General features: G+C 42.2%; 1 protein-coding gene across 1 annotated transcript in view; it reads right to left on the reverse strand.

The window, feature by feature from the left end:
- Positions 1–21232, reverse strand: part of PRKAG2 (protein kinase AMP-activated non-catalytic subunit gamma 2) — a 170652-nt gene extending 149420 nt beyond the window's left edge. The window contains 3 exon segments of the mRNA XM_059819051.1: positions 7936–8007; positions 20983–21039; positions 21152–21232. Coding sequence (XP_059675034.1) covers positions 7936–8007; positions 20983–21039; positions 21152–21232 — 210 coding nt within the window.
- Between the last annotated feature and the right edge of the window lie 2181 nt (positions 21233–23413).

Here is a 23413-nt window from a genome sequence, read left to right on the forward strand (position 1 = left end):
ATCCTGAAGTCATCCAGGTCTTCCTGTATAAGGTCCTTTCCTATGACAAGAAAACGCCTCTTTTGGCATCATCAACAAATTTGGTAAGCATGCTTCTATTTTTCATCTCAGCCTTACTAGCAAAGACCAGTCCAAGGACCGAGCCTGGGGAAACCCCACCAGTCCCTCCACCCAACAGTCATTGCTTCAATACCAGCCAGCCATCTTTCACTTCAACTCTTTGAACTACTATAGACTAGAGAGCTAGGCAATCATCAACCGTATGAAATTTAACAAGAGCAAGTGCCAGATTCTCCACCTGGGATGGGGTAATCCTGGTTATACATAAAAACTGGGGGACGAGAGGCTGGAAAGCAGCCCTGTGGAAAGAGATCTGGAGGTTTCGGCTCATGCCAAGTTGAATATGAGTCAACAGTGTGCCCTGGCAGTCAAAAGGGCCAAGTGCCTTCTGGGGTGCATCAAGCACAGCATAGGTAGCCGGTTGAGGGAGGAGATTGTCCCACTCTACGCTGCACTGGTGCGGCCCCAACTTGAGTACTGTGTGCAGTTTTGGGCGCCTCAATATAAGAAGCACATCAAACTATCAGTGTGTCCAGAGGAGGGTGACCAAGGTGGTGAAAGGCCTCAAGGGCAGGACTTATGGGGAGCATCTGAGGTCACTTGGCTTCTTCAGCTTGTAGAAGGGAAGGCTGAGAGGTGACCTCATCGCAGTCTACAGCTTCCTCAAGGGGAGCAGCGGAGGGGGAGGTGCTGATCTCCTCTCTCTTGTGACCAGCGATAGGACATGAGGAAGTGTAATGAAGCTGCATCAGAGGAAGTTCAGATCAGACATCAGGAAAAGGTTCTTCACTGAGAGAGTGGTTGGTCACTGGAACAGGCTCCCCAGGGAAGCGGTCATGGCACCAAACCTGTCAGAGTTCAAGGAGCATCTGGGTGATGCTCTTAGTCATATGGTTTAGTTTTAGGTAGTCCTGCGAGGAGCAGGGAGTTGGACTCGATGATCCTTATGGGTCCCTTCCAACTTGAGAGATTCTATGATTCTATTTTCTTATGTGACTCACAATTCTTCATCTTATTTTACAAGAAAGATTAAAGCGCACTACATTTAGTCACTACCACATGATAATCCCCAATGCAATGCACTAAGAGACCAAACTATTCATGCTTCACCACAAAGTAGTCTCTCGTCATCCTCACACCATCGATCTTAGTCCTCCTTCTCACTCACAGGCAGAAATTTTCCCAGTCTTGTAATTTTCTTTCCCATCCTTTGTATTGAAAATCTATTCCCTCCATTTTACCAAATAAAGTCCTCTCTAAGAAGCCATTTCTGTTCCCAACCTAGAACTTAAGGACCACGTAACTGCAGGGAAGAGAAGTGTCCTGCCAAAGCAACGTAGCCAGAAAAATGGACGAGCTGTGCTGAGAAGACCCTGCCCATGAACAGAGACTGTGTTGGAGCTGGGGAAACCCAGCGCTGCCCATGTCCCTGATGCAGCACCTCTTCACAGCCATCTCCTCTGCTCCCCTGCCAGGGTGCTCCAGCAGCGGGTCCTTTCTTGGGCACACAGCCTTCCCCAGAGGATGCCCTCCCTGAAAATAAACCTGTCTGTAATACGAATGGGCTCAAGCTAAACAGCCTTTCAAAATGCTTCTGAATTTAAGTGAAAGTTATTAAACGCTCCTGAGCTCCGCTCCTTTTTCTCCAACTCCGAATAGTTGGGACATTTGAGTTCTGTTTGCTTTTACAACAGTGAGTTATTTGACCTTTATTTTGCCTCTTCACTTAAAAAAAAGTTTGAAAGGTGAATAACAGAAAAGGAATTGCCTCCCACCATCCTTGACAGGGACAGTAAACACAATTAGAGACGATACACCAGATAGACGTCTGAACTTGTTTCCTGCCCTTCCACTGAATCTCAATAAAAAAGCTCTTTGATAAAGTTAATTGGATGATTCTCTCATTCTGCTGGAATAAAAGAGCTCACAGAAACACAAGAGCTGACTTCATTAGAGTGAAAGGTAATGAAGGACTTGCTCTCCCAGGCACCGTGTGGTCACATTCACCACCATTAGTTCCCTTGGTTCTGCATGAGCAGTAACAATCGAGGCGACAACGTATTTTACGGGATCAGAGATGTCACTTCCCAAAACTAAAGTACAATGACACTTCCCCAAATTAAAATACAATGGGATGCGGCTGGCTGCTCTGGCAGGCTCTGAGAGCTCCACATTGCTGTACGGACGGTAAGGGTTAGGTTTCCAGCAGCGAGCAGGGCTGCTTAAAGGCAGGAGCAGGCCTGAGGAAAGGTGAAAGCAGGGCTGGCTCTCGGTCCACTTCCTAACCCTTAACTGCATTTATTTCAAAGCAGCAGATGGGAAGGAGCCATGCATATGGCAGTGCAGCAGTTGGCGCACGTGTCCTTGCCCTGGGGCTCACTGCATCCACTGCAAGTGCTGTCTGCCAAGAATGCGGCACCATCCAGGACACACTCCATCCTCACTGCTCATAAAGAAATGAATAACTGAAAGTCTGGCAAAAAATAAATCAAAAAGAGATTTATTATCCAGTGAAGGGAGAGCTAAAAATGGCATATTTTTTGCTTCTCCTCCCTGCTCCAGGGGTTGCTCATGCAGTTCCCATGAGTGACTGGACAAAACAAAAACAATGCTGGGACCAGAAGCAGGACAAAGAGCTCCTCGGAGTCCTTCGATATTGGAGTCACTCCTCGAATGTTTTCTGATCATAGTTCATCAACGCTTTCCTGCATTACTGATAGCAGAACTGTGAGTCAGTGCCAAACACAGTCATAACAAAACCTCTACTTTTCACCTTAATCCTTTGTTCATACATCCAAAAACCAAACTAATCCGTTACCCACCATGTCACATCCGGAATCCATGTACAGCTGATTACCTAAAGATATTCTCAAAATCTAACCAAAGCTTTGTGAAAGACTTCCCAAAAGTAAAGTCTGCAATATTTCCTCCTAGATGTAACAGATTACAATTTGGCCAAACTGAGATGGGCTGTTTGTTTGCAAAATGTGTTTTAAGTGATTCAGGCCACAACAACCCCATGCAACGCTACAGGCTTGGGGACGAGTGGCTGGAAAGCTGCCCTGCAGAAAAGGACCTGGGGGTGTTGACTGACAGCCGTCTGAATATGAGCCAGCAGTGTGCCCAGGTGGCCAAGAAGGCCAACGGCATCCTGGCCTGTATCAGAAATAGTGTGGCCAGCAGGAGTAGGGAGGTGATCGTGCCCCTGTACTCGGCTCTGGTGAGGCCGCACCTCGAATCCTGTGTTCAGTTTTGGGCCCCTCACTACAAGAAGGACATTGAGGTGCTGGAGCGTGTCCAGAGAAGGGCGACGAAGCTGGTGAGGGGTCTGGAGCACAAGTCTGATGAGGAGCGGCTGAGGGAACTGGGGTTGTTCAGTCTGCAGAAGAGGAGGCTGAGGGGAGACCTTATCGCTCTCTACAACTACCTGAAAGGAGGTTGCAGAGAGATGGTGCTGATCTCTTCTCCCAAGTGACAAGTGATAGGACAAGAGGAAATGGCCACAAGTTGCATCAGGGAAGGTTTAGATTGCGTATTAGGAAAAACTTCTTCACTGAAAGGGTTATTAAGCATTGGAACAGGCTGCCCAGGGAGGTGGTGGAGTCACCATCCCTGGAAGTATTTAAAAGACGTGTGGATGAGGTGCTTAGGGACATGGTTTAGGGGTGGACTTGGCAGTGTTAGGTTAATGGTTGGACTCGATGATCTTAAAGGCCTTTTCCAACCTAAACAATCCTATGATTCTAGGTTATTCTGCATTGGAGAGTTTCCTGCTTAGAATTTACCACACGCTTCCCCCTCATTTTTGTATGAACTACAAATTTTATCAGTAATGAGTCTATATTTCTTTCAAGTCACTGATAAATTATGATATAGTATAGCAACAGAATGTTTTGTCTGCCTAGAAACAAATTTTTCCACTGATGACTCTCAATTTATTTTATCAGCCAGGTTTTTATTCATTTAATAGGCTCCATTTTTATTCAGTATCATTCCAGTTTCTTAAATCAAAATGTCTTGTGCTACTTTTTTATATACGTGACACCAACACTATGACAGTTTCCAAGTAAATTTATAATTCATCGAAACCCCCACATTAGTTCAATAAGACTGTTTACTATTAATTCCAATCCAAATGAGTCTATTATAATAGCATCATTAACTATCCAACATTAGATATTTCATTGTTTTGCCCAGGACTAGTGTTAGACTGACAAACTTGTAAATTATCCTAATTGCAAATATTGTAAATATTAACACGGTAATTGCTTTTTTTGCAGTCTTTTGTAACTTCATCTCTGCTCCAAGATTTATTCAAAATCAGCACTAGTCAGAGAAAGCTGTGCAAATTCATTCAAGGGTGTTTTATCAGAGTTGTTTGGATTTAATTTTAAAATGTCTAACTTTAGCATCTTCTGCTTTAGATACACTTCAGTCATTAATACAACAGTCACCATTATCGTCTAAGATAAACATCTCACCAGCTTTTTCCCCATGTAGAGAAAAGAGCTTTTAATGCACACTTCTTTTCCAAGCTGTCTTCTATATTTTCATGACAATTCTATTATTTCCATAAAGAAATGGATCAATATTATTCTTCAAACTTCATTTCTTCCTCCTCTTCCCTCCTCCATCTATAATTTGCTAGTTCCTTCCCCATGGACAATTTTCTTCTTGTGTCATTTTCTTCTCTGTAATCTTTCCCAATCCCAGGCTTTCAGCTGAAAGCAATGGCTATCAGTTTCCTATAATTTCCACACCTTATCCTTTAACTCACATTTTAAATGAAGGATCTATAAGCATTCAAGGTTCTAAGACCTCTAAAATTAATAGAGCCATTTGGGTGCAGAGGGGTACTCGTCCCCGACTGCTGCCCTGCCACACCGTACCAGAATTATTTTCTGAATGATGCTCCACATCATTCATGATTTCCCAGGCCTCTAAACTGCCCCTCTTTCACTGTCTTTTCCCAGACCAAGGAAATCCAGTAAATCTAATTGCTTCTCAGCTCCCGGTTATCCTTGTCTGTACTGCTGTATTTAATGATCCTCTAAGGTCACCCTGCAAGAAGGATTCAAGCCATTTCTGGAGGGTTCTAGCTTTGAGCATGGGGCAGTCAGCAATACCAGTTGTTTTAGACAAAGCTACCAGCACAAGTATTAAGGCATTTTGTCAGGCAATAAGAAGGGCCAGAATACCTGCCACAGGCACAAGAGCTACCTTTCTCCATCACACCACACCAAAAACTTCTACGCAAGTCTTCAGAAAATTATATTCCCCATCTTCAGCAGAGGAAGGTGAAAACTATCCCTATCTCCTTCTTGCCATTGGTCATAAAGGAAAGAAGAACACATCATTTATAATAGCAGCCATGTTAATGAGAAGTGATTAAGGCTAAACATCAGGAAATGTGTGTCACATTCCCACCGCTGCCAAAAAATTCTTATGTGAACTTGAACAAATAACTCTGCCCTTGAGTTTCCTAGCTGTGTAATGAGGATTGTTGTCACAGGATAATGATTGAGAGACACTTGCATGGTAAAGTTCTGAGGATCTCTGTGAAAAATGTTAATACAGTTTCTGAAAGCCTTTCACAAAGAACAGGAGAATTAAATTAATGGCAGATTGGAAAGACGGGTTGTGAACTACTCTTCTCTATCTTGATCTATAGCCCAAGTGACAGAAGAGTTAAGTGCAGGAAGAGAGACAACCCTGATGAATTGCCAGTCTCCAACATGACGGGTGAATGGAAAAGCCATGCTACTGATGAAATACTGACTTTTAATAAAAAGTTACACACCACACTGTGATTTCAAACATGAACAAAGAAAAAACATCTCACTTGAAAGTGAAGGGTAACTTGGGAACTTCTTTATGTAGCATCAGCAGGGACTGGCAAACTTTTAGAGTTAAATAAATACCGCAGTCTGATGCTACTCATCATTCACTAGCAGCAAAGATCCCATCCTTCGCATTGAGAAAAATGATATTTAGGATGTGATGCGTGGCAATGGATTTTATTGGAAGTTGGGCACTGCCAGCTGTTTTCTTACCACTTTGTCACATGTGTTGAATAGAGCTCCAAGATGTTAGAAAGAACTCTGGGTCTTATATACTCAATCAAAAAGGTCAGTTAAAAAAGCAATTTCAGATGTTAAGCCCCAGTTGCATGGTTATTCCAAAGTTAACTGCACTTCCATAAGCGGAACTTGACCCAAGCGTGGGGAAAAAACCCAGCATTTACTGAAGCTGTAAAAAGGGGCAACTACTGAAATGTTCTTCCATTTGTCCCCAAGACAAGCACTCATCAAAAGAGAGTCCCAAGACCAGTAAGAGGAAAAACAAGGGCCTCATAAATGGTAAAGTGGAAGTCATTAAATGGTATCATGTAATACTACACATGAGCGGGAGTAGCTTTGGTATATTTTCTTCAGGACTGAGATTCATGCAGCTTTCTCACCTTTCATGGTGAAAAGGAGGTGATAAATGGAAAAAAACAAGTTTTGGCTAGAAACCTCTGCCTTCTTCCAGCATGACAACCCTTTTCAAAAACACCACATTGTTCACTTTATTCAAACCCACCAAACAAGCACCTTTTGGTAACACTGTATATTTTAGTTTCCCTGGCATCTACAAGAGCTCCTCTGCGTCAGCGACTCCTACGTCAGTCTTAAAAGGTCCAATGCAGAAAAGAACAAGGCCAATGTTATAAACGTGTTCAGTTACTGATGGTTTGCAGATTTTTTTTAAACAACTGTCCCTTCCTGCAAGTTGCAATGAGTAGAGACTCATGCTGTCAAGAGAGCTAAGTTATTATTGTTCTAGATGCAGATTAGCTTCACTAAGGAGATATTTATTGCTTCACCTGCCTTGAACTATAACTGCAGACTCTTTGACAAATGGCTTGCAGCAGGTTTAATCTTCACAGAGGTCCATAGCCTTGTAAATACTGTGACAAGTCAAACTGGTCCGCTGTGTAGCTATAGATCAGCTTTTGGGGTTATCTACTGTTCAGAGGAGTACCTCTCTTCACCAAGGCCATAACTTGGCTGATAGGAGGCTTACATTTAGCAGACCAGCTTATACTTCAACGCTTTGTGAAAATGATGAGGCCAGGACCTGAAGACGACAGATCCCACCCACAATTTTTATTGCTTTGAAGATTGTGTAGGTGCTGTATAACCATCACTAATGTCATCCATTGAATATGCTTGCCCGATCATTTCAAAGCAAGCAAACTCCATGAATATATCGGTTTAATTTAATAGCAGGCCATCAGAAAAACAAATCATAGCAATGCCTCCAGAAGGATAACCTTGAGTTCATCCCACATCGAGGAGGAACCTTTCCACCTTGTTTAGAGGAAGACTCTATTGCTATGGCTTCAGCAAATGAAGGCAGCTCATTTTGCCAGTGCCAAGGATGGATAGATGAAGGACATTGAACAGTTAAAACCTCCATAGCTAGAGAGCAACCATCAGGAGGCAATTCCAGGAAAACAAACCAATAGCCACAGACACCTGTTTGGGCACTGTATTTCTGTAGCAACACCACAAATTTTGTTAGCTAACTATATTCCTGAGAATACAGTTATGCAATATCACTTCATTGAATTACAACAGTGTTACACACAACCTCTGCAGTATTTAAAGCAATACCACCAGAGGTTAGCATCGTTTACAGGTTATACTGCATAAGTACCATCATGCTAAGGTCTGCAAAAGTCACTATATTTGCCTTAGTGCATCACTCTCAAGAGGTTAATGGTATGGCAGGAAAGATTAAAACCCCAGGCTTTTTTAAGCCTAATAAATTGTGTTTACCCCCAAGGGACTCAACCACTACAGCGAAGGTGAAGCTTTGGAAATATCCTACCTTGCGAGAAGCATTTTTGTCTGTGCTCTCCACATCACCGTCCAAGAATGGCATGGCAAATGAGCTGAGATCCTGCCAGGACAGAGAAGAAAAATTTATGTCCTATATTAATGTCTTCTTCCTTCCATCAGAGCATCCCATGATTGTAGCCTGTGGTTTTATTTCCAAAGTGCCCACTGCTTTACCCATAGTGATTGCTGGTAAGCAATAACACGGGCTCTGATCATTCTCCTTGGCTGTGAACTCAATGGCAGATGTAACAAGTGAATAGGGAGCCCTTAGCAGTGCTTGCAGTACATCACCATGAAAAAGCACCTGCACAGCCAAAGTCGAAAGTCCTGTACTAAAACTTTCGGGAGGAGGTGCTCAAATCCCACAGAAAATTTCATAGGAAATTACAGTTTAAATATAGCCACTTGCTCAGCAAATGGCCTTATCTTGTCTTTAGTTTAAAGAGTATTTATGGCAACAAACAAAACTTGAATGAGAATATGTCGATGTTCTGAAAAACATGTAACATATATAACAAAGAGGGAGAAAACTATGACATGATGCTTGGGGAGGAAATAACCAATTCACTTGCACAGATTGGAGAGGAGCACCCAATTCTGCATGACTAAAGACAATAAAGCCATAAGAAAAGCACACATGCTCATCTTTAACTAACAAAAACAAACTGCAATTATATTCTACCTCCTGCCGTCTGTTCTGTTTATGCTACTTCATGTTCCAGCCACAGGGTTTTTAGAGCTCCTTTCTACATGCATAAGGAAATTACGTTAGTGTCAAGTTTAGTATCTGTTTGATCAGAAAAGTAGATAATGAGTAGTCCTGTGACCAAAAGCATGGGGTTGCCTAATGCTGTGTGCTGAAGAACTGAGTCTTGAATCCCAAATCTTTATCTAAATGTCAGGAATAGCTCCCCAACACAGAACCTCCCAGATGCAAGGCATCACCCTTTCCATGTAATGATTCAGTGCTTCTCTACCACTACATCTGCATCCCATTTAAAATAGTTCAAAACATAAATAAATGTTTCACGTAAACCTAATTTGAGATTAAATAGAGCTTAATTAAAAATTAGCACCAGCTAGGAAGTCTGCAAGGCTTGCTTGCCTTCACAATTCAGAGCAGCCACAGGTCTAATCACATCACATTGTGTAATCATACTAAATCCAAAATATGCTCAAAAATGTGTATAACTCAGGCATAATCCTTACAAATGTTTGAAAATATTCTGGTTACATAATGAACAACAAAAATAAGGAACAAAATATTGAATTACTGGAACTGAAGCACATGGGAGTAATTCATGCCAAGTTGGAAAGAAAAAAAAAAGCAGCAGCAGCCAGGCTTGGCCAAGCTGGCCCCAAACCATTAGGCCACAAACCAAAGTATTCATGACAAATCAGTATGCCCCTGGCTCTATCTATGCAAATTCAATGGGAACTATCTACAAAGGCCCAAACTACAGAGCACCAACCCAACTATATAACGTCACCCTCATTACCACGGTTTGACATCTGTGTTTCACATCACCTTCATTTGCAAATAAAAATGTAAGGAAATATCTCAAAACCAAAAGAAGAGGAAATTTGTCTGGTTTAGATTTTCACTGTTATCAAGATTTGATGGAGGCTAAACCAGGCACCGCAGGACCTTGAAGAAAAGCTTCTGTATTAATTTGCTTATTCTTAGAATTAGTTAAGACAAAAATGACTTACATACTCCATATAAAAATTATTCAGGCATAAATGACATTTATAACATTGTCAATAAATGGATTATTATTGTTACTCCTACTTCATATGTTACTGCAAGACTTAATTGATGAATCTCTGTGAAGAAGTTTAAAAGCCTAATGGAAAATTAGACAAAAACATATCCCCTCGTGTTTACTTCAATTTAGCCAAAGGATTTTCCAACATTTTCCTCTGCCCATCTTAGGTAGTGAAGAAGCTGGAATCTGATGTGTGCTAAGTCATTTTCCATGAAATAAATCAAGGAAATAACCTCTTTTGAGCTCCATATATTAGCGTCCCTATATTACTACTTGTTGTAATCCACAGGGAGAAAACCTGCTGTTTAGGAAGGCTGGAGACTGGATGGAAGAAACTGGGTTACACATATCTAGTAATCAGGGTTGAAAAAGCTGTTCAGAAAATCTGGACCAGCTAGGAACAAAACCATAACTTCTTTTTTTGAGCAGAAACCTTCAAAACCAGGAGGGGGTAGGTAGGTACAACTGTTTTTGTAGGAGCTAAATTTCAGTTTCCAGTTACAATTCCAAGCTTAAAAACATGTGTATATTAAATTCTGAAGTCTAAAAGTATCATGAAACCCAGCCAATGACTCTATTCTGATTTGTAACTCTCAGATATCATGGGGGTATGCTAACTCCATCTGTCTTTACGTGCAGAACAGGAGATATCTGTTTGTAAGCAGAAATAACTGGAGCTATACCTCTCTGGACAGCATGAGACCTTTCTTCGTTAATACAGTGCTGGAGAATATTTCAAACAGGATAATAACTGTGCTTTTAGTCCTGTGATAAAGTCTGTAATTGTAGCTGCTACCTAACAATTTTTTCATCTTTCACTTCTTCATGGGATTCTATATGCAAAGGCATCCATTTGCAGAATGAAAAAAAGCATATATCAAATGCCAAGCTGCAAATACTGCTCTCAATTCCAACCTGTTGGTTAAGCAAGGATGTATTAGATGCTTATTTTCCCTTTGCATGTATCTCTGCAGAATACAGACTAGATATTTCTTTCCTTCTTGTGTTCCTCTTCATCCATGAACACATGTGACAACGCAGTTGATGATACAGTAACTCATCAAAAAAACCTCAAAACTGCTCCAAAAGTGTTGCAAAACACCACAGTACTCTTGACAGGCCAGTGGTGCAGCTTATCTCATATCTGACTGCTCTGATCTCATGCCAGCAGATACACATTGAAGGCTCGCGCTGCCATTAAGCAGGGGTTGAAACCATTCTTAGACAGCTTTCTTGCTCTCCAGCTCTGCTTCACTGCGCTTGGAATAAGTGCCCTGGAAACTCACATGGTTCTGAAGAGACATTTTAAAAACTTCTGCTGGAGGTGTACAGTGGTGTGTTGGTACAAGGAAGAGGGCTTCTCATTTGAGACTCCAGAGCCCTTGCTGAAGAACGGACAGCATCACTCTCTGTATCCATCAGTCCTGCATTATATCCTTGGAGAGACAACTTCTGTAGAGACCACAGTCTATGACCATCGTTGTAAGGAACAAAGACCATCAGAGATTGCAGCTCCTAGTGCTGCTAACGTGGAATTAAGAGTATGAAGTCTGTTTTGTAGAATTTTATTAGCTTTTCTGCTGTGCTCCTGTTCCTCAGTTGGTCCTTCACATCGCTCAGTGCCATCTGACAGCCAGACATCACTCCTGTCATCCCCAATTAGAAAAAATGACCTCTTGAGCCGTTTAGATTTACTTTACAGCCACAAAGACACTGCAGATTTATTTTGTTTTCAACCCATTTTTATTTACAAGAGGTTGTCATGGCAGCTCCTGTTACATTCGCTGAAGAATATGGCCCCAGGGATATCAAAGCCTTTTGTGGTGGACAGCAGAGCTGTGACACAACAGATCCACGGCTCGGTGCTCCTGCTACCAGCCAGGCTCCCTCCCGGGGAGGGCCATCTCCCACAACACCTACTCAACAGGTGATTTTCCAGGATTTTTCTTATTGATAGCACAAGAGGTTAACAGATCTAAAAAAGCAACTAAATTGACTTCATTGCTTTTAACAGCCTTGTCTGCTGCTTTAGTTTTTGCAGGGTATAAATCAGGATAATTCTGTCTGCAAGCACACTTACGTACTCTACCACTTCTTTCCCTCTTTCCTCTGGGGCGAAACCAGATATCTGGAAGGTTAAAGATTCTTCACACTAATTTCTCCTCCAAAGGTGAGACTAACACTAAGGCGATTCTTGTCTGGGTTACCCCTACATCTAGAGGGTGATCCTTCCTAATTCCAGCTCTTTTTCTTTTGACAGCCCTTACATCAGAGTACTTGGGGTTATGTGAAAAGAAGGAAGAATAAAATTTTTGTTCTTTGATATCTTGGGAAAACAAAGAACCTTTTCTCAGAACTGTTTTGGAGAATAGGAAGGAAAACCACATTTTAGGATACAGAAAGCAAATATATGGTCTGGCATAGCATAGCCAAATAGCAACAGGAGCAGGATCTGGTTAGCCAAGCCGTTTTTCACCTTTTCCAGCCAGTTTCACTGCTCCTTTCCTTACAGGGGAGGAGTCCTGCCAAAAAGGCTTGCCCAGACATGCTGGTCTGGACGCTGCTGCAGTTGGAGACCTTGGTGTCAGAAGAGGGCTTCCAGCAATTCTGTCGCGGAGGCTGCAAGCTTAAGTAACAGACCACTAAAGCCTTGAATCCAGTAAACAGTACAGAATAAACAGGATTCTTTTTTTATTATTGTTTTGTTTCAAGGCTACTTTGGCAGCCAGGCTGTAAAGCTTCTCTGCAATGGTTGAAGCCAAGGAGCCAGCAAGACACTCTGGGGCATGCTGTGATTCACAGGTCAGAGACTAATTTCCAAGGTATTTTGGGTGGAAGTAGGACCTTTTTACGGCCCCACTCAACAGTGGTCCAAAATTTCAGGGCTGGGTATTAAAAGAATATTTCACAAACAGTTCCCTGCTGCCATCCATCCTTTGCAACTGTCCCTTCAAACACAAGGCATGCAACAACGTGGTCATGTGGGATCCGTGCCCATGGTGGTGGGTCTATGCCCCATGAACATGGTCAACTCTTTGGCAATATTTCAGAGGTGACTCAGGTCAGAATGGCTTCACGGCAGCCCCATGGCCCATCTCTGCTGAAAGGCTGGGTTCCTCAGCTATAAGCAACTTCAGAGTCCTAGCGTAGGTAGCATCACGCAGTCCTGGCTACTGATGGCGTCACCTATGAGACATTATTTTTCTGCTTTGCTAAGTTCTATATATGTGCTAGGATTGCACCAAATTTAAGGATGTGAAATGCCTGCTAGACATTACAGTTTCTTTTTACAACATAACTCAAGCAGGAGGTGACACTTTACTAAGACAGCTTTTCAATATGGGGAGACAGCTCCTTTAATAACATAAACAAAGAAAACAAGATACAGAGAAATTAAGCTGAGTGCTGACAAGAGCCCTGATCTCACACAAAATTGCTAAAAGCTCCACTCCTCAGCATCACACCTCAACAGGGCTCTTGGGGTCTCCCCCTCTGCTAATGTTACTGAGCTATGAGCACTTCAACTATCCTACCAAGGACAAAGAAAGTTGGGATTTTTAGTAACGTTAGCTGTGAACAGTTTCTTTCAGCTCAGTCTGCACACCAGTGGTTTTTTTTTAGATCAACCTTGGATTTGTACCTATTACAAGCCTATGTAAAACTCTGAATAGCAAATACGCCACATATGCTAATAGCCTGTGAACAGAATCCAAAGTTTGAACTCTGTGGAATAGAGGGCATAGCTTGGTAGCTTTGACTGAATAGAAAATTTTCTTATTTTTGAGAACAATCCTATCTGGAAGCCTTTGGGGATTTATATCAAATCACTCAATTATTGCACAAGGAAAGATTCAAAACTGACTTACACGGGAATTTCTGTCCTTTTTTTTTTGTTGTTTTGATGTACTAGTCATAGTATAGTATAATAAGACTTGCTACATTGCTTTATTCCTTTAGGAGTTGGTTGCTCATTGCTTTGCTTTCCTCCCTCCCCCATGCCATCTAGACTGCAGCATGTGTTTTGGAGACAGACATATAAGTCGTACTGTGAGACTGAGGATGCTGGTGACTAAGTCTCGGTATGACTCAATGGGAGTGGGCAGTAACAGATGTACAAAGCTGGTTAGATTTGTGCAAGCCAGCTTTGTACTTCACAAGGCTATTCCAATGTATTTGTTTGCCATTACTTTTAATGCTATTTGTATTTAAAAAAGAAAAATTGAGTGGGTCTGGAGAGTTTGAGATGGTAGAAATGAGATACAAAGACTTTATTTTGTCCGCAGCATGAAGATGCCAGAGGCAGCATGGTCCAGAGTGACTGTGCAGGACCAGCTGTGCGCACTTCAATGTCAAGGTGGATACAGCATCGAATTTGAAATTACAGAGGGTACATCACCCTAAATGATGTGCCTGGAAGAAACAGAAAATATTCAGTCCCAAGAGGCATAATCTAAAAAGGTAGGGGGTTATGGCTGGCTGAAATCTAACCCAGATCTCGGTATGAGGAAATCACCATCCATCTGGTGATTATTCACTGTCCTATATCCAAAAAAATTGCATATGAAAACTTCACATAAGAAAACCATCCTACATGTAATTTGAAGGCATTTCTTTCAGCTGCAACAACAAACAGGCAAAGTACTAAAGAGCTACTGAAGCCACTTCTCCTGTTCTCACTTGTGGGTCGCCTGGCTTGGATTGCTACCAGTTGGTCTGAAAGAGCTGCTAAAGTTGAGAATTTTTCTAAGGGGAGGGGATAAAGAGAGCCATGAAACCAGTAAGTCCTTGATATTTCCCTGAAAACAGCTGTCCTCCAAGCTGTTCTTTCTGAGTTATCCTGATCATGGGATACTGTCGGCCTCCAGCACATCCTTCTTCATTTCTAAACCACTTGACTGACCCTGACAGGCATTAATCTCCCGCAGTCTACAGCAAATTCACCTTTTTTCTTCTGAGGCTGTAGACAAGGTTCATCAACAAAAACTGTCAAGAGCCTGTGGATTGTTTTTTGGTTTGTTCTCAATCTCAGATTTAAATCACTAGAACACATTCCTACACTGTTCACGGAAAAAAGGAACTTTTCTTTCAAGCCTCGTGCTCTCCTGCCAGGAAACACGACCATATCTTCTTGGTGATTCAGCCTTTGCAGATGAGCTGAGCACAGATAGCCTGGGGTGGGATGCAATCAGTTCTGCCTGCAGCCCCATAATGTTTATAATGTCCAGAGAGCTCAGTGCTGTATGGAAATGCTGTGATGAAGGGTACTGCCCTCCACCTCATCAGTAATTCCAGACCATCATTAGGGGCTCTCTGACAAAACCTGAATACGATCCCCACGCACACGACAGCCTGGTTTGTCAGCTCCTTCGCACCACGAACCACGTAGCACAGTGACTGGCAGCATGTTTATTACACAGCAGATGGACAATCTAGCAAACGTGTAAATAACAAAATGTCATTTAAAAAAAAAAGAGAGAGAGAAAGTGAGAGAACAGCAGAGAAAGCAAGTCAGGGAGGAAAACAAAATTCTCAATATTCCCTGTGACACTGCGATCCACATGCAAACTCATTATTAAGTGCTATTCCTGAGTGCTCAGCCAAAGACAACCTTTCTCTGGTGAGACGTTTCCTCCAAGAAGCACCCAAAGTTAAGAGACACAAGGTGAAAGCAGAAGATAACATACCTCAGACCTGGAAAACGTGGTCAGATGAGTGATGAGGGAATTACGAAACAACAGAGACACAACTATAGGGAAGGACTGGAGGAGACTGGAAATGTTACCCTTCAGGTGGCACATACTCAGTGCCAACAGAATTGCTTTCCACTACTGGTTGTCTTACATAAATGAGGCACAGGATCCCAATGTATTTGAAGAGAAAAGCACGCATTTGCTATAAACCGTAACTTCAGCCACAGTGAAATAGCAGAAATGCAGGAAACAAAAGATGATTTTGCCATAACATAATGAAAACGCTTGAGATGCTGCAGCATGGGGGCAATCTGAAGGGGATTCAAAGCAAGGATCATCATGAGGCTTTCTAAATCATCTCTACACTTCAGCTACTTTAAAAGTCACTGTTTTGCATTTTTTATGATTTTCCCCACTCTTTATAGGCCAAATCTCTTCAAAAACCGTTTTCTCAAGGGAGAGTAAAACATAACAAAATCAGGACTGAAAACCTCCAGCTGATGGCCTTATCTGAGAAGGACTTGCAGGGTTCTCCCTTGCACATATGTGACTAAAAAAGGTGACATTCACACCAGGCAGAAAATCTCTGCCGTAGATACTTGAACTGCAACTACTTTTTCCAGCTCATGGCACTTAGGAAGACAGCTGCCTGTTGCCTCCTCTTTACATTCTTGTCAATTAATAACCGTGAATAATCTGAACAATTAGAAGAAAGCTTATAGCTGGAAAGCCAGGCAAGCGAGGGACCTGCTCTGATCAAGTAGTCCCCCAACTTAAAAAGAAAGAAAAAAAAAAAAAGTAGAAGCAAAGAGGAAATTAGGCAAGGAAAGAAAGAACAGGATGGCTCTGTGCTTGCTGTGCTGAAGACCTGAATGGGAGGTCAAAGGGGACAACACATGGAGCCCACGATGAGGGAAGATTCCCCTCCTGATACTTTCCTGCAGCATTTTCCTACATCGCTCTGCAGCTGCAGAGAACAATTTCATGTCTACAAAGTTGACAATCACTATGCTATAGCTTTTCTTACAGTTTTAGCACCACATGTAAGAAGAGACCAATGTATACAACATGCTTTATTTCATAGGTTAAACTATTTTTTTTCTTTTCCCAAAAGAATGGATATCTTCATTCTTCACCCTCTGAACTCCTTACTTAAAGGTGCATTTTGCTGAAGCTGGCAATATATAAAGGCCGCAAGGACAGAAGAAAGCTCAAATTCTCAGAGATAATCTAGAAAATGTTATCACATTCATAGTACAGTACTCTGTCCTAAATCCAGCTTGTATGTCCTTCAGGTCCCACCCTTGGCTTTGAGCTGAGAGATGCTGAGATTTGGTACCGTTATTATTTTTTCCAGTTAGCGGTGCCATGCAATACTAATAAATAACATTACATCTTTCATCCTGTGGGGATCCAACTGCTTTACAAACTGCATATCCAGTCCAGAATAGCTTCAAAGATGGACTTAAGTGATGAGACTTTCATTGCCTGCTTCGGCTTTCTGGTTTACCTCTGCGAAAGCATCAAGAACAGGATATCTGTCACCTAACTTCAGCCATCCAAAACACTAGTCATCTACCCCACAATTTTTGTCCAGTGTAGAGAGCAGGGAAAAGCCAGCATCTCCAATGGGCAATTTGCTCCCATTCCCCTGGTATGGGAGAGGTTAGACAACTTGCTTAAACTTTGGATGATTCAACATAGGATAAATGAACCCTGCCTCTTACCTCTACCTCTTTACTACCTATATAGCAGGAATAAAATCACTTATTTTCCTTTTTTTCCTCAGTTTAGAAAGCAAGCTGTCCAGATAAAGGAACACGCCTTACTATGGGCCTGTCTACACGGCAATCGCAAGCGTGGTTTACACCAGCTCGCTTTCGCCCAGCTCTGCACAGCACCGATAAAGTGTAGCCATGACAACACACGGGTTAGCGTAGGCTGCAAAATCCCCGCGGGAGGCTGAGTAAATACTCCAGCAATTTAGCTCACTTTGAGCTCCTCGCTCCCACCGTTGTACGGCTGTCAGGACTCAGCCGGGCTAATTTAAGCCCAGCTTCAATCACGTCTTTGCTTGCAGTCTAGACACACTATAAGCATCCATACAATAGATAGCACAATGAGGTCCTAAGCTCTGTTGGCATTTCTAAGTATTCCTAAAATGTACTTTTTCTTTACACAGCTTTGGCTGCTGTGTAGAAAACAGGTTAACTCTTTGACGGGGTAAGTGCCCATTGGAGTGAAAATGAAGGAGCTGCTGTGTCCAACTGAAACAACTAGAATTTAAATTTTAAGAAAACAGACCAGCTGTAGGACTTCCGAGAAAAAGATGTTTGTTAAGAGAATTGGCATGATCTAAGGGAAAAGTCCAAGGGATAGTGTATCTCACGCTTCCAGGCCTCCTCACACCAAGCCCTGGCCATTCGTTAAGGCTCTCTCAAGGCATATGCTTCAAAAAGCGTCATAGCTCTGCTCGGAAAAAGGTGTTAGAAGACACCAATGGCCATCTCTGGAAGAAAGATGGATAAAATATTTATCCATCTGGAAAATCTTGTGAACAATGAGACAAATGGAAGAACACAACAAAGGGATTACTCAGTCTAACTTGAAACTGCCATCACCGAAAATAAGCTTTCGCAGTGGATCCAGTTTGGAAATAATCCACATATGGAAAGGGAAGGACAGAAATAACACACACTGAGTTTTTTTCTAATTACTGTACATGCATTGCTAAAATTTTAAGGCAGATATTTCCCCAAATAAACTGCAGGCTTCTTTCAAGGGCTTTGACTTTCATTGGTATCCACTATTTTTTTTCCAGAAATTGTTCCTAGCTTAGATCCAATGCAGGAAAAAAAATGTTACTAATGAATGAGCCATATTCACTTCTGGCTCCCTTAGTAAGAGTCTTCTGATCTTAACCACCTTATTCTTCATGTGACCATTTAAGCATCACAATTACAATGGATCTTTCTGAATATGCCGTGGAGAAAAGACAAGCAAACACACATTCGGGTAAATCCAATTGAAAACTTAAGCTCAATATCTACATATACACATTGCCAAATGTAATTTCTGCCCCGCGCAATGGTTTTGAAACCCAGCAGACACTGGTGAGCTGAAACAGGCAAATCCACATTTGATTTGGCTGGCAGTTTGTGCATCAAAATGTGTCACGAAGCATTTGATCCTGCTCGGGGAGTGTGGGAAACATTTCCAAGTTAGCAGGACACCCTGGACACGGTGACAGATGGGCAGAGTACGAGCTTGGCACGGGAGAGTCCATTTTATAACTGGCTGTTGCTCCAACCCATGTGGCAGACAGGCCAAAGCCATTTGTCACAAAAAAATAAAGCTCACACTGGAATTACCAAACCAAGATGCAGGGAGAGCCTCTACCTGAAGCTCACCCCGGTACGGACACCCACCCTGCCAAGGAGCATCACCAAAAACCTCCCACAAAACAAACCAGCACCCAAGCAGAAAACAAAACTAAGCAAAAGACAACCAAACCAATTCTTTTCTCAAGGTGAATTAAATCCACAAGCAGGAAATCTTGATTCAGAATAACATTTTTAATTGTTGCTTTGCTTTCTTTTTTAGTTTTCATAGAAAAATACTGATTTTTCCTCACTATCTAAATTTAAGTTAATGCAAGTAATATGGCCCTAAAAATATATTGGTTATTTTTTCCTCATCAAGAATGTTAATTTCTACCTATACATATTAAATAGCTGTACAACTATTAGTAAGAATTTAACTCCAGGTTCTATTCGCATTTATTTTAAGCTCTATTAGGAATGGAAATTGGACTTAGAACTGCAATCAGGCACTAGAAGTCCTTAAATACCTATTACAAAAGTGTCTCTTACATCAGAGCAAGAAGATAAGTTTATCAAAACATGTATCGGTTCTAAAAGCAAAAGCATTAGCACCTACAGTGAGAAACAGAAACAGTCTGCCACTGGTGACTATGTCCTCCCAGATGTAGACGTGCTAGAGCTCATCTCACAGGGCATCACTTTTTTACACACGTATAACACATGATCTCATATAGGAGAATACATATCTTGAATGTATATAATCATATACTGTGTGTATACAGACAGGGTAACAAGCTCTCATAGTTTTTTAACTGGCATTTCTTTTAAATTTAAGATGATTAAATATTTCTTGGCAATAAATCAGCTCGTCACTGGACCTACTTGGGTGGCCAAACATGCCGAAATGACACGGGGATTTTCTCTTTTTGGTGGAAACCCAGTGGCTGTTTGCTGCCTGAAGCAAACTCTGGCTACAGGTGATTTCCACCAACTCTGTGGTTTGCCCTTAAAGGTTTGCAACAATATTGCTTTTAATTCTCCTAATTTCTTCTTGATGAATGTCAGACATCCTAGTACAGATTGATGGGGTGGGTTTTGGGGGAGGGTGTTTTTTTGGTATTTATTTCAAACTGGTGCCTTTTTCAATATAAATATATTTTATCCCCCTCCCAGTACCAAAAGTGGACAAAAATTAAGTGCAACAGAGTCCTCTTTCGCTGGGTTCCCTGCTGTCTCCCTTTGGATCAAGGGTTGGCCCCACGTCAGAACTATCCATTTCATCCTCCTGCCCATCATTCCCTCTTCCGACAGATGCTCCTGCCCCCCAGACTCCCGGTTTTGGCAACTTCAGGTTTCTCTCACCTCTTAGGGCTGCTCAAAGTCAGCGCAGCCTCTGCTTCCCAGCCTCTCCTAGACTCCTGACTCTTCAGCCCATACCGGGGATAGAGCTGAGAGTGAAATCTCTTCCCCAAAGGCAGCAGATACCCTGATCTCTCCTGTGGCCTATAAAGCAGCTAAAACACGGTGACCAACAAGCAAAACACACAAGATGCTGGCAAAATACCCTGCATCTTGTACTAGAATAAATTTCAGTTGTTATTTACCAAACCCCTCCCATCACCCCGCTAACGGAGCACCTTTAAACCCTTCAGGCTTTGGGTCTGATCCCAGGAAAGAGTCACCCTCTTCGTTATTGGACATTCATCATCTCACAGGTCCATTAATTGCAGCGCAAATTGCGTGTGCTCAGCGTTAAGTCTGCTAGCAGAAAGGAAAAAAGGCTTCAAGCGTTCCTCTTGTGTGTAATATGCCTCTTTATCCTGACAAATCTCATCAAATATCAAATTAAAATCAATAGGCAAAAGAAGAGTTCCCAAAAACCCGCGATTTGGGGTTTGCAATGACCAGCCACGGCAATTAGTTGCCCAGCAGTTGGGGCTGCTCTGAGATGAGCAGTATGAGAAACCAGGCATTGCAGGATGCAGCGACCAGATGGTTTTAAGCTGAAATTAAATAAACACCCCCCAAAAGATAATCTCTCTTTCCAAAACACTAAGGAAAAGTTATGCAAGGAAAAAAAAACAACCAAGCTACATTCTTTAACTAGATAAAAGAACATTTTGTTCAGCCTTGCAGTATCTATTGTAATTAAATGCTCTAAAACCAGGACAACAGCCCTGTGCCAGTCATGCATACAAAAGAGACAAAACACGGTGAAAAAAACCAAAATACCCGAGAACTGTGCATTTCTTACTCAGCCTGAAGAATGCGTGCTTCTCGGCAGAGTCCTGCAGTGCACTCGAGCTTGCACCTAAATGAATGCAAATCCTATTCCCCCTCCTAAGACAAATAAATTTAAAAAAAAATAAAAAATAATAAAATCCAAAGAAACCCACAGACGATCAAGCCCCATTCTGACTTACAGCTCTGAAAAATCCTGCAGTCTGGCTGGAAACGTCCATTGAAGAACTGCATTCGAAGCTTTTCCCTAAAGGCAAGCGCATTTAAACATCTCAGGCTCTGCTACTGAAGCTGATGCTGCAACAGATGGGGACCAGGGCTGGGTGTGTTCCTCCTTCCCATCGCAGCGCTGCGAGAGGATGGCAGGAGCGGTAGGTAACGCAGGAGAAAGCAGGCGATGGTTTTCTCCCTCGCTGCAGGCTCCCTGCCAAAAATGCTTTAGGCATCACAGGATTCGATTACGCGACTGCAGCAACCTGCCACATTAACTCTGACGGGGGCCAGCGACGCGCACGGACGGTACAAGCAGGTAATTAAGCGCCGTATTGGGTGCATTAGCTAAATGTTGTGGGTACACCAGGGAAGTTGGAGAGTTCAAGTAACCGCAGACATTTTTAATGTGATCAGAAGAAAAAAAGATCCTGGTTTCAATAGCAGAAGTTTCAGATAACTGAGGCTGCATCTGCATCAGTATCAAATACTTGGGGGAAGGCAGCACAGAGCAGCAGATACATTTTCCACTGCTGGACTGTCTGCTGCACCATAACAGCCCTGTTCCCCACTTAACCACAAGTCCACTTTGTAGCTGTACAAAAGTCACATTATTTCTCTGGGCTTAAGCTTTCCCATCTGCAGCACGAACAGAGGAAGACTTAATTGACTTTGTAATTTATTATAAAGACCTCACTGGGAAAACGCAGTGTCCGAGCACGAAGTATAACATTACTGTTAAAAATAAAGGTAATAGCTGAGATTCTGAAAGGGTATCACGTGAGCAAGTACTAGCAGAGCAATGCAAACTCTCCCAGTAGGAGCTGAGGGACGGTGGGGATCTGACTTTTCTTCTTCATCAAGGATTATTTGAAAAATCCCTCTTTATAATCACGTTCAGCTTTGATTATTCCACTAAACAATCTTGCAGTGTCCTTTACCGGTGAAGAAATCACTCCCCAGACCATGGGGCCATATTCTTGGCCAAGACGCTATTGAAGGCTGCTGCAAGATGAGGTCAACTCTGTTAGAAAAAAGCTAACATGAAGGCAGAAAGATCATCTCCACAGCTTCCAATATTTTAACCAAAGGCAAAAAAATACTCATACAATGAACTGACACCCCTCTGGAGAAACAGGTGGCCAGATCCTGAGCCATGAAGCATTGCCAATCCTTTCTTGGCCATTTCAAAATCACATTTGTGATGATGTATTGAAATACTCTTTAACATGAAGGGTTTGCTTTAATTAATGGCTACCGGTCACTAAATCATTACAGTGAGGTGGGCTTGGCTTATGCATCACTCTCAGTCTATTTATGCTATTCATTGCAGGACCCTGCACCCTTTGCAACTGGGTGCAACCAACACTGCCCTTAATTCTGTCTAAATCAAATGATAAACATCACTGAAGCCAAATCAAATGATAAAAATCACTGAAGCCAGGCAGTACATTTTCTTCAGCAGCAACGGATGTGAGGTCCAGTTGATGCCCCTCGTGTGGTAGGCAGAGAGCACATCCTAGGAAACGGCTGCTGCCCTCCCTTCCCTTGGCGTGCTAAGTGTTCTTGCATCTGATAAAACAAGTCCCTTCGGAGCAAAAAGCCAAAAATGGTCCATACTGTTCACTCACAAATGGCAGCTATTACTTGAACCATGTTAAGACAAGCTCAGTGGCAGCCCTTGTTAACACAGAAATGAACAAATATTTAACGTTTAGGGTTTTCCCCAGCTAAATGAATATTTTCTGCATGCAGAATATACAAATAGTTTACAAAAATAAACGAGCTTTCTCTTAAATCCTGTTTCAGGGGTACCAGAGAAGCCAGTCAACCAGCTGGAGCAAGCAAAACACATTTACATCTCTCCTAGTTTAGCTGCAGGAGAAAGGCAGGCATCTGTGGCTGACCTAGAGAGGGCAAAAGGGAAGACTGGATTCATCTTGGAATAACAGAGGTCCTCCTACAAGCCAGACTGCAAAGCAAGGTTCAGCACAAATGCTTCCATGTATAGCTAACTTAAAAGGATTATTCTGATTAGAGATCAGATCAAATAAAGGGGTATTAACAGCCAGGAGAATGTCCCATATATCATCCCTTTCAAATCATCCCTTTCAAATCACAGGGCTCAGTTTGATGTAGCCAATTTAAAGAATCACCCAGATCTATTAAGGTGGTTTTTTAAATTGATTTTTAAAACTGGTTCTGGTCTCAAAGTCTGATTTGGCACAAATTCT

Source organism: Gavia stellata, chromosome 6 (genome assembly GCF_030936135.1).
Source record: "Gavia stellata isolate bGavSte3 chromosome 6, bGavSte3.hap2, whole genome shotgun sequence".
NCBI lineage: Eukaryota > Metazoa > Chordata > Aves > Gaviiformes > Gaviidae > Gavia > Gavia stellata.